At 41.5% G+C, this 12,436-nt stretch overlaps 1 protein-coding gene across 1 annotated transcript in view; it reads right to left on the minus strand.

The window, feature by feature from the left end:
- The window catches only part of LOC143783457 (solute carrier family 22 member 13-like), a 33,397-nt gene extending 23,123 nt beyond the window's left edge, over positions 1-10,274 (minus strand). Inside the window, exons 1-2 of the mRNA XM_077271852.1 lie at positions 9,900-10,274; positions 6,557-6,660 (exon numbers count right to left, since the gene is read on the minus strand). Of these exons, the coding sequence (XP_077127967.1) occupies positions 6,557-6,660; positions 9,900-10,274 (479 nt within the window). The remainder of the gene's footprint in view (positions 1-6,556; positions 6,661-9,899) is intronic.
- Between the last annotated feature and the right edge of the window lie 2,162 nt (positions 10,275-12,436).

Raw genomic sequence — 12,436 nt, forward strand, 5'->3', positions numbered from 1 at the left:
CCGTGAGAGGGCAAGTTTTTTGTGGGATGAGTTGTACTTTTGAACAGCGCCATTCATTTTACAATATAATGTTAGCCCCCCCACTCAAACACATAATAAAATAAGGTGGGGGTCTCATGGCCACATAGACCCTGAATAGCCACCATTTTATTATTTCTTTTACTTCATCAGGTTAAGGTCAAGCAGGGGTCAATATGTTAGCTCTGTCTATCTCAGGAGCAGTTCAAACCAGTTTTGGCCAGTTTTATTGGTGCCTTTTTAACGTTTTTTTATTGGTTCAATATTCCTTTGGCAGTCTTTTTTAAAGTATATAAAGCCCTGCTTGCTAGTTTTTCCTCCATTGCGTCGGGTATATGCAGAAAAGAAGATCCCACCCTCCCTCCCTTTATTTATATCCTTAGGCTACTTTCATACTTGCGTCGTTTGGCCTCCGTCGCAATGCGTCGTTTTGGGGAAAAAACGCATCCTGCAAATGTGCCCGCACAATGCGTTTTTTTTCCCATAGACTTGTACTGCCGATGGATTGCGACGTATGGAGAGAGAAAGAGAGAGACTTATTCCCAGATTTTAAAATCCTTCTGGGCATGCTCAGAGGGAAAAAAACGTGATACGTCGCTGGATTCCTGTGTGTGATGGTCAGCGACGGATTTTCCAATTTGCAGGAAAAACGTTCCTCTGAACATTTTCTCCGCACGACGGACCGCTATTTTCCGACGGATCCATTGCACGACGGATGAAACGGATGGCCATCTGTCACAATCCGTCGCTAATACAAGTCTATGGGAAAATGCAGTATCCTGCAAATTTTTTTGCAGGATCCTGCATTCTTAAAAATCGACGGATTGTGACGGAAGCTGAAAGACGGAAGTGTGAAAGAGGCCTTACTGTCGTGTTGTTTATTTGTGGAAAAATCGCCCATTTATATATATATTATTGAGTATTTATGTAACCCAAAATAAACTTCACGGCCATTTTATTCAACAAATTGATTTGTGTTTCTTTATTTGAATGAATGGGTTTTGTGTGGCCAAGTACTGGGAAACCATAAAAAAGAAAAATCCAAGTGCGGTGAAATTGCAAAGTGCAATTCCACAATTTTTTTAAATTAATTAATTAATTTTTTTCCATGTTTATTAAATGCTAAAACTGACCTGCCATTATGATTCTCCAGGTCATTACGAGTTCATAGACACCAAACATGTCTAGGTTTTTTTTTTTTAATTTAAGTGGTGAAAAAAAAATCCAAAATCTGTTAGAAAAAAAAAAAGCTCCATTTTCCGAGACCCATATTGTCTCCTTTTTTCATGATCTCGGGTTGGTTCAGGGCTTTTTTTTTGCACACCGATCTGATATTTTTATTGATACCATTTTGGTGTAGATACGATCTTTTTATCGCCTGTTATTGCATTTTATTGCAATGTTACAGCGACAAAAGAAAAAACTTAATTCTGGAGTTTACATTTTTTTTTTCTTGTTACACCATTTTCAAATCAGATTAATTGTTTTTATATTTTGATAGATCGGGCGATTCTGAACGCGGCGATACCAAATATATGTATTTTTTTATTACTATTATTGTTTTATTGTGAATGGGACAAAAGGGGGGTGATTTGAACTTTTTTTCTACTTCTCTAGGAGACTAGACTTGAAGCTGTGATCTTCTGATCGCTTGTGCTACTCATAGCATGGCTGCAGCCCTACTATGTGTGGCAAAATTGATCATCTGCTATGAACGCTGCCACATGGCCGGCAGATTGGCAATCACAACCCCAGGGGTCTCTTGTTAACCCAGGGTTGTCATGCCAACCCATCTGCGGTCATGTGACAGGGGTGCCTATGGGCGGAGCTAGTGACGTGCTTCGGGTGCGATCATGTTAAATGCCGCTGTCAGAGATTTACAGCAGCATTTAACATGTTAACAGCTGTGGGTGGAATCCCCCGAGCAGTCCCATGTGAAACGTGCGTTGGGGCTGCCAGTCTAGTGTCACCCAGGGGAGATATGGGTAAGAATGGCCTCTCTGGGTACTCTCTGGGTGACTGCTATCTGGATTTAATATTTACAATTGTACTGTGCAGGAGCAGTGAACTGTGATTACAGACACTTTGACCACATTTCTTTAGCTTCTGCATCTGTGATATTAGTCCAAGTTTATAGTATGTGATTGCAGTACTAGTGCTCCCAGGTGACCAATCCCCCTGCCCTTATACATATGTGTTGACCCCATGCTCTATACTTGGGTCTCTTTACTGCTCATCTTGTCTCTATATTTGCAATATTTATTACAGTTTCTGTGTTTGATGACTATCTTGACTCCAGGTTCTTTGCATTGTACCCTATGTTTGGAGTGTCTAGCTGTAGACACTATTGTTGGCCTAAGAGGTAATTAGGTCCCCTTTCCTGTTCAAATACATATGATAGTTTCTGTTCTTGTGATATTGTTTAAGTGACACAAAAATCACAAAAAAAGTCACAAAAATTGCTTGAATATCCAAACAAGAAAAATGTTACAGCTCTGTAATCAGGTATGTACGAAAAAATAACCAATATGTGCCTGGTGAGGAATGAGGGGAAATGACCCGGTCTTAACTGGTTAAAATTACACCGCATAAACAAAAACGTATGACAAAATGTAGGCCACGAGATGGAACACAAGCTAAGTTTTTTCCATGTAGAAAAGTATTCTGGTGCCTCGGATTTTTGGAAATATAACTATTTGGCATGGAGATTATTTAGCCAGCAAAAAATATACAATTTAATGCGGGAATCTGACATTCACTCACTATGTCTATGTAAATACTTGATTCCCCATTGACTTGTGGCTTTCCGGTTATTGATCCTGGACAGGGACGCCGCTACCATGAGGCGACTTGATCTCTTTGCTTCAGGCGGCAGAAGAGAGGGGGCGGCAGATTCTGTAACTGGATTTGCGCTGCTAGGTTTTTTTTTTTTTTTTTTTTTAAACTCCGGGGTCAAGTAAATGTGCAGACTTCTGAGTTCTCACAGTGCGCCCTGCAAGCTGTCAGGATTCTCTCGTGCCGGCGATTTACATACATGCAGTCACGTGCTGACTAGACATGTGGCCTCACTCAATGAAAATGAACTGAGTGAGGCCGGGCACATCTAGTCGGAATGTGGTCAGAAGTATACAAATCGCATGCTTGTGCTGACATGACCGTCCACCGGCAAGGGAGAATCCTAAAAGTGTGCAGTGCATTAGCTGTGAGAATTCAGAAGCTGCGATGTCAGGATTCAGCTCTGCAGGTTCCAGTAGTCGTCACATGGACACTTCACTCACATGCGATTTTCATACTTCTGGTCCTGTGACAACGAGCTTCTCTTCTGCTTCTCTCAGTTTTTCACTGAACATTGAGAGCATTAGGGAGAGGAGCTCGTGGGCACATGACTGAGTGTGCAAATCACATATGTCCTTGGTGGAGGGGGGGCCAAAATGAATTCTTGCCCCTGGTGCCAGAAACCCTAGATACACCTCTGCTGGTATGCTACTGTGAGCGGCGATTACCGGGTTCGATGGAGGGATGTGTGTGCACAGGCAGTGATGCAGGGACTGTGTGTGTGTGTGTGTGTGTGTGTGTGTGTGTGTGTGTGTGTGTGTGTTTGTTTGTTTGGGGGGGGGGGCGCCATTTTTCCTTTTGCCTCAGGCAGCAGAGAGGCCAGGTTCACCCCTGATCCTGGAGATGAATGAATCAATAGGTCGAATACCCAGACCAACACGTCAAACTGTGTAGGGGCACAGGCCTTTGACGAGGAAAATGGTAACATAGAACCATCAATTTATTCATAGATTATCAGAGGAACATTGCAGTATGCTCTAGAGTTGTGCTTTCAGCAAAAGTGCTGATTTGTAGACCTTTTACTGACTGAGTTTATGAAGCAGAACGGTGCTAACATGCTAACCTTTGAAGAGCAGAGCACCCATCTGTATCTAGTACACACTTGACTTGTTTTCATAGGACTAATTTCACCCATCGGTTTAGCTTAAAGAACATTATACAGATGTCAGAATTTAAAGGGAACGGTCACCTGATTCATGCTGCTCAAACGGCATGAATCAGAGCCTGAGTGCACGATTGCAACCAGGCACATTTTTCCTTGAAATTCTCAGCCGTTTCTGGCCAGGTCCATAGATGGAGATAGGACTAGTTTAGCTCTTGACAGGTCTCTTGCATAACGAAAGATCTGTCACTCACCGCTGGGAAGAGCTGGCCGATATCTCTGCTAGACTAGTCCCATCTTCAACATTGGTCCCTGACTATATCTTTAAAATATATTTTCCCTAAAACACATGGGAGTTTCAGAAAAAGGTATACCTAGTTGCAATCATGCAGCCAGGCTCTGATTCATGCTGCGACGATTTGGGCAGCAACAATTAGATTATGTTTTGATACCTAAAATGTCCTTTATAAATATCTATATCATATATCTTGTAGCGTCTATTTCCTCGCCTGGAACAAGACATCATCAAGGGTTGGTGACTGCAGTCACTTACCACAGTTTCTTTGATCGTCGCCCTCTGATGATGTCCTAAATCCAAGACACTGATAGAAGCTGTGGGAGAAGGGACAATTTCACCAGCACTCTCCTTCTGTCCCCATCTGCCACAATTTCTTAGTGTGAAAGGATAGGTCATCCGAGGTGGCGATAGAAGCAAGCTTAGTAACACCAGAACCTGCCCAAAGTGTATTTCACCGCCCTCAAACGTATTGTCATCATGGAGCGGCGGCAGAAGCAGGGTGAGTGACACCAGTGCTGCCCCTTGATCATGATTAGTTTGAGGGCAGTGATAGAAGCTGTGGGGTGGTGCTGGTGTCACTCACTTTTCTTCTATTACCGCTCCCCGATGATGTCTTCTTTTATAGTAGACAGAAGCAGCGTGCTGACAGCGTGTTGACAGAAGCTGCATGCTGAAGCCACAGTCACCACCTCCACAACTTCTATCAGTGCCATGGACTCAGGACACCTTCAGAGGACAATGAAAGAAAGTATGGTTAGTGAGTGCATCACCACCCCCTGATCACATCCTGTTCCAGGTGTGGTGATAGATGCTACAGGGAAGTGACTGCAGCCCCGGCTTCCTGATGTTGCCTCATTTGAGAGTCTTCTCAAACACATTTAGAAATTAGCTGTATATGGAAAATTGTAGGGTATGTTATTATGAAGCAAATTACAAAAGTGCTTTGGGTGTAAAAATAGAAATGTATAAAGGACATTTTAAGTATTGGATAAAGGTAGATTAATATGAGGGAAATCTGGGCTACCGCCTGGGACCCAAGGCTCCGTAGGGGACCCATGGCCAAATTGCAATCATTATGTTTTGTGTGCCACCATCAGCAGCACTAATCCTGGGCAGGGAGCATTCCTGGAGCTCTGCTGCTGGCGATACAGAATGGCACCTCAGCTCCAGGGGAGCTTCGGTTGCCTGTCCTGTGACGTGTTGGCACGATGATGTTATTGAGCTGGTGCCAGCATGCACGCGAGGCCACAAGAAGACGTGGAGCCCCTTGACTGGAGCAGAGCACCAGGAAAATGGGAGCGAGATGAGTATGTGTTGTTTTTTTAACATACATTATGTATGGGATTTGTGCCAGTATATAGGGGTTATGTAAGGGCTAATCCTCCATATAGGGAGCTATGTGAGATCTCATACTGTGCATAGAGGGCTGTGTGAGCATTCATCTTGCACATAGGGAGCTAAGTTGGGGCTCATACTGAATATAGGGGCTATATGAGACCTCATACTGTATATGTGAGAGCTCATCTTGTATATAAAGGTAATGTGGGGTCTCATACTGTATATAGGGAGATATGTAGTGGATCATACTCTATATAGGAGCTATGTAGAAGCTCATTCTGCACATATGCCTTTGCAGGGGCTTATCCTGTATATAGAGAGGCTATGTGGGGGCTCATACTGTATACAGGGAGCTATGTGAGACCTCTTACTGTATATATGGGGCTATGCAAGAATTCATCCTGCATATAGGGAGCTATGTGGGGGGCTCATCCTTCATATAGGGGCTATGTGAGACCTCATACTATATATATGGGGCTATGCGAGAATTCATCCTGCATATAGGGAGCTATGTGAGGGCTCATTCTGCATATAGGGGCTATGTGAGACCTCATACTGTATATAGATGGCTGTGTGAAGGCTCATTCTACATATTGGCCCTATGTGAAAGGTCAGGTCATGCTTTATATTGGGAGCCTTGTGAGGGCTCATACTGTATATATGGGGGCTATGAGGGCTCATATGGTATATAAGGGGCTGTCTGAGGGCTCATTCTGTATACTGAGGAGCTAATTTGAGGGTTCATACTGTATATAAGGGGCTGTCTGAGGGCTCATACTGTATATAGGGGTGCTGTGTGTGGGCTCATTATGTATATAGAAGGGCTGTCTATAGGTTTATAATGTATGTAGGGGGGCTATGTGGGGGTCAAATACTGTATATAGGGGCTGCATGTGGGTTCATACTGTATATAGAAGAGCTGGTTATAGCCTTACACTCCTACAGTGATGCTGATATTTACTTACCTGTCTCCTAAGGGGCCAAAAATAATAGCTCCAATAAGGAGTCCCGCCATGTAAATGGCCTGGGATATGTCGGCCTCTTCTTTTCTGTGACACACCAGATTAAACTGAATTACAAAAAAAAAAAAGCTTAATTATATTTAGTATCCATAAAACAGTATACAGTAATGTGGTAGATCATGTGCATTGTGTATTTTACTTCTGCTGGGTGGACAAAAAATGTACAAACTTTCTGCTCTTCGCACAGCAGTAACAATTTAAAAAGCTCAATAGCATTAATATAACTATTGGTTTCTTCAAATTCAACAATGGATGTATTGACACTTCCGTTAAATTACAGACCCAAGAGTGATATCGGTGAGACTCGGAGCAGGTCTCATCCTTGTCCGATTTATAGATCACACGCAGCCATAATAGTCTATGGAGATTCGGGAGACACGGAAGCACATTGGAAGGCTTCCCATTTGTATCGGTTTTGCATCCATATCTCTCATGTGTTGCTTAGTGATAAACTTGAATAAAAATGTGCGACCTTCCAAGAGTTGGGGTTTTTTTTTGGCTTGTAACCAAACTCACCTCTTCAGTGAAAAAAAAACAGAAGAAAAAAAAAAAAAACAGAAACAAAGAGGGCACCTGAGAAAAATCAGTCCATTTCTCTCAGATGATAACATTCACACGGATGTGTGAATCCAGCCTTATCCCATCCCTTCATGACTGATGCTTTTATCCCTTAGTAGATCCCCTCTGGCTGTTACGACCTGCTGCACACATGTTGTGTAACCAAGCAGCAGCACCTGGCAGCCTTCCTGAGGAATCTTAGTTCACTCTTCATAGGCAATAGTGAACCGATCAATATTTTTCGGTTTGAGTGCTGCAACTTCTTTGTTCAAATTCCACTAAAGATTAACAAAATGCAAAGTATATGAACAATAGAGAAATCTGAAGCCTGACTAATGAAACAGCCTCTATCAGACAGCTAAAACTTAACTTTTAATTAGTATGTTAAAACAATGTAATTTTTGTAATCATGTGAAAACAAAGGTCATATAATAACAATAAAATATAAACTCTTCTTCGATACTAGAATTGTACTGATTCATAGCACCATAGTGCTTACATTGCCACAGGGCAATATTCTGGAATACTAGCCTGATAACTATTATCGCTTACCAATAGCCTTCAGTTAAAATGAATTACACACTGGATGCATAAAGCCCCCAACATATTTTACCCTGATGTTGTTGCAGGATTTATAAGTGTTGGCCTTAGTTTCTCAGCATTGAGAACATCAAAAAAATGGGCAACATTAATGACTGTAGGGGTCGGCCAAGGAAACTTAGTGAAGCAGATGAAAGACGCATCATGCTTACTTCCCTTCAATATCGAAAGATGTCCAGCAGTGTCCTAAGCTGAGAAATGGCAGTAACTAGTGGGACCCAATTACACAAATCTACTGTTTGGAAAAGTTTGGCCTGAAGTGTTCTTCATGGTTGAATCGTAGTCTAAAACCATAACTTTGACCAGACAACAACGCCAAGCAATTCAACTATGCAAGAAAACATCAGAAATGGAGTGCACAAAAATGACAACATGTGCTCTGGACTGAGACAAAATGTGAAATATTTGGCTGTAACAGAAGACAGATTGTTCGCAGAAAGGGTGGAGAGCGGTATAATAATGATGGTCTGCAGGCAGCAGTAAAGCATGGTGGAGGGTCCCTGCAAGTTTGGGGCTGCATTTTAGCAAATATAGTTGGGGATTTAGTCAAAGTTAATGGTGTCCTCAATGCTGAGAAATACAGGTAGATACTTAATGGAGGCATCTAATTGGCTCCAAAATGACTCTTCAGTTGGACAATAACCCCAAACATACAGCCAATGGCAGTAAGATCTTCAGAGTAAAGAATAACAATTAGTCCTGCTAGTGATGATATGGCCCCACAGAGTCCGGATCTCATCACCAATTCTATGTGAAATCACATATAGACAGGAGGATTTGCACAGGTCTACATCCACAGAAGATCTTTGGTTAGGTCTCAGTGATGTTTGGAACAAACTCCCTGCTAAGTTCCTTCAAAACTGTGTGCAAGTACCTAAAAAAATTGATGTGGTTTAGAAGGTAAAGCGTGATCACACCAAATTTAGATTTTTCTTTCGTTCATTCACTGTGCACCTTGTTAATTGATCAAAATAAACTATTAGCACATATATATATATATATGCATATATATATATATGCATATATATATATATATACACACACAATGACAATGAGTTTTGTTCTTCTATGTAAAATATAGGATGAGGAATATTATATCCATATTTATCAGCACCTATACAGAGGTGTCTTCCTTACTTTTTCTCCTGACTTGATACAGACCAAAATAAGTGGAATGAGATTAAGAAACGCAATTGTACAATACCTTATCACAAGATGTGTATATGTCACCACACTAAAGTGGTCATTGTATGCAGGTATATTAATAGTAGATATTAAGAGATGGTGCAAATTGATTTTCAGGAAACAGTCCAGGGTCTATCGCACCACGGACCTTGTCATCCGGATTCGCTTCCTGTATTTCTTGGAAAAGGCTTACAATAAGCCGAAACGTCGTTAATACCCAAGTCACTTTTTTCTTGTTCGGCTACCGTGTGCGGGATATGATATAGAATGAAAAAAACATTACTCTTTTGAAATGTAATAAAACTTTATTCACCTGGAACTTTTTAGTGTTATTTTTGAGATTTATATATTGTTTTCTCCAGAGCACCTTTTTACAGTGAGCACCCCTTCTATATTCTGTGTCGTCTCTTGAGTAGCCATAACAATGACATTACGCCAGGCCAGCTAATCAAACCAGGGGTCGGGGACGCTCTCAGGTAAGAGGTGGTTTACAGGGATCGTGTGGATTGTGAGCCCTCGCTGGTAGGATCCTCTCTCCTTCTGTACCAGTTGTGACTTGTATTTAAGATTATTGTACCTGTTTTTATTATGTATACCCCTCCTCACATGTAAAGCGCCATGGAATAAATGGTGCTATAATAATAATCCTGCTGTACAAAGGTCACTTATGTAACCACTGGATCGGGTCTATCTATGGTACATTTGCTATAATATTCAGATTTTACATGGATAAAATTAACGTGGAAATATGTGGTCTCAAGTTTAGAAAGAATTTAAAAACCTTAGGATAGAAATCGGTTATGTATTAATGCTTTTGAATTAGGTATTATTACGGCAATGAATGACTGGTGTGAGGATGTCTGTACTGCCAATATCTTCGGGCAAACACATTAGTAGAATTTTCTGATAAGGGTTTGCAGGTAATGATAAAATGTGTACAGACCTCAGTGACCAGTGTTGACTTTTGCTGTGACGTGTCGTACACCCATCCATTCCGGCAGTCCTCCGAGTCGTTTAGTCCATACCTCTGGATAGATTCCAGATCCCAATCCACAGGAGTGTACATGACACATTGCTCATAGCTTCCGTGTTCATTACGTGGGATGGTTAAATTCAGCCGGTCCTCCTCGGTGATATTGGGGCTGTTCTCCAGGATCCAGCTGGTGTTGCAGCGGTGAGGTACAGAGATTGCCATAAACAATTGTCCAAACATGTGGAAAGCATTGAAAAAACTAAGGAAACACGACATGAAGACGAAAATTTTCTGAAAGCGACCAAATTCCCCAACATTTTTTAGGATTTCCCCAAAGTCCGTCATTGTCATCTGATTCTGGGTTGTGTGAAAGGCTGTAGGGCACACAGGAAGAAATTAAAGTTTAATCCTTGTTAATGCGACACCTCGAAAAAGCCAAAGTCTCGCATGGGTTCACTTTTATGCAACACTCTCATTTACCGTAGGAGAACTTTGTTTGGAGATACAGAGAGGACTTGTGTATTATTAGTCAGAGTTAAACAGCATCTGACCACAGGTGAGACCCTGCGTATTTGTGATTATTTACAGATTAGCATCAACCTCATGTGGGACAGTTTTAAAAACAATTTTTACGCTTTCTTTTATTGTCCTTTTCCTCCAAGAATCATTAACTTTCTTTTATAATGTTTCTGTGAACATAGTGAGTGTTTTTTTTTGGGGGGAGGGGGATGTAGGGGGATTTGGAATTATACTATTCATTTTGCCATGTACTGAAAAACAGGGAAGAAATATCCAAGTTCTACCAACGCAATTCTGCCAATATGTTTTAAAGTTTCTACGGCGCTCATTGTGCAGTAAAAATGACATGACCTTCCAGATCAGTACGATTATGGAGATACCAAACTTGCATTATCATTTTTTATATTAAGTCTTAAAACATTTTGAACTTGGCAAAATAAAAAAAATGTTTTTTGCTACCATATTTGAAGACCCTTAACTTATTTTTTATTTATTGACCTGTTTTGGCATGCTGAGCTGTAGTTTCTATTTGCATCATTTCAGAGTGAATACAATTTGATCAGTTTGTATTGCCTTTGTATTTTTGGGGAATGTGATGAGTAAAAAATAGTAATTCTTCAATTTTTATATATTATTTTCTTTGGGGTGTTTACTTTATGGGTTACATATTTTCTTTTTATTTCGTTGGTTCGATCTTGTACAGACTTGGCCATAACAAACAAGCTTATTTTTATATTATTTCTTTATTTTTAGATGGAAAAAGTGAGGAGGAATTGTATGATTTTTTTGAATTTCTAATTGACACAATTTCGCTATACTTTGTATATTCACAGAGTGTTTGAAGCCATTTTTGTAAAAGTTGATTACTGCAAGCGTCATGGCCACCTCTGCAGTCTATCAGAGATTGTCAGTTTCCTAGACAAAGAGCACAGCTTGTAAACATTGCTATAAAACTAGAAGGATCACTGGATCTGACTATAGCTTCACTCACCCACCACTCCTCCAATGCAGCAAAGGCAAAGCTTCCTTTACTTGCAGCATTGGAAAGCACACCGTTTCGCACCAGCAATGCAGCCATGCTGCTAGTCCGCACTGTCAATCATCACAAATGCACCGCCCATGGGAAAGAAGCATTGACATTAACAGTACATCTTAGAAAAATAGATGACGCCTCCCAAGCAAGCTACACCTGGGCCGCAGACACCCAGCTGTTCAGTAAGTGCAGGAGGAGGAACAAAACTAAGACTTCCCCCAAAGAAGGGAGCGGTGTCTCCCAATGAAGGCTATGAGAAAGATTTTACGTTGAGTAACAAAAATATTAATTTCTCAGTCATTTCAATGAGGGGACACGGGAACCATGGGATTTCCTAAAGCTGTTCCTGGGGTGGGAAAACCAATACCAGTATTGCAGAAGAAAGAATAGCAATCCCTCAGGTAACTACAACTGCCGCTTGTAGTAACCCAATGCGAAGACTTGCACCTCTAGACACAAAAGTAAGAGCTCCCCAAAGATGTGAACTGAAGAATAAGTAGTGGTCCTATGGAAAATAAGACCAGACGCAAGGAGGCATATGACTCAGGAGGCTTATACCCCACAAGGGGAGTGAGCCGTGCCCTGGCAGGGGCACCCTACCTTAGCTGATCTTCCACATTGGAAGATCAAAACCAGTGACCAAGGGCAGCCCTAGAGGCAGTCTGACCTCTGCCAGAGCATACCGGGATGACCCACAAGGCATCTGAACGTAGCTATAAAAGACAGGTGGAGCTGCAAAGCTCTGACTACATCAGATTGTGTAAGGACCACTCAGGGAAATGAAAGGCGAAGTAACTAAAGGAAGGAGAGCAATCTCCTCATTAAGGTCAAGGCAGGTCTGGGAGGTAGACCTATGTCTGTCTTCAAATGTCACTACACTAACTCAATGGCAGGCTGTCTGATGCCCAGGTGTAGGCTGTTGGCGAGGAGCAGTTTTTTTTTTTTCTTTTTTAAG

Source organism: Ranitomeya variabilis, chromosome 6, assembly GCF_051348905.1.
Source record: "Ranitomeya variabilis isolate aRanVar5 chromosome 6, aRanVar5.hap1, whole genome shotgun sequence".
In the NCBI taxonomy this organism is placed as follows: domain Eukaryota; kingdom Metazoa; phylum Chordata; class Amphibia; order Anura; family Dendrobatidae; genus Ranitomeya; species Ranitomeya variabilis.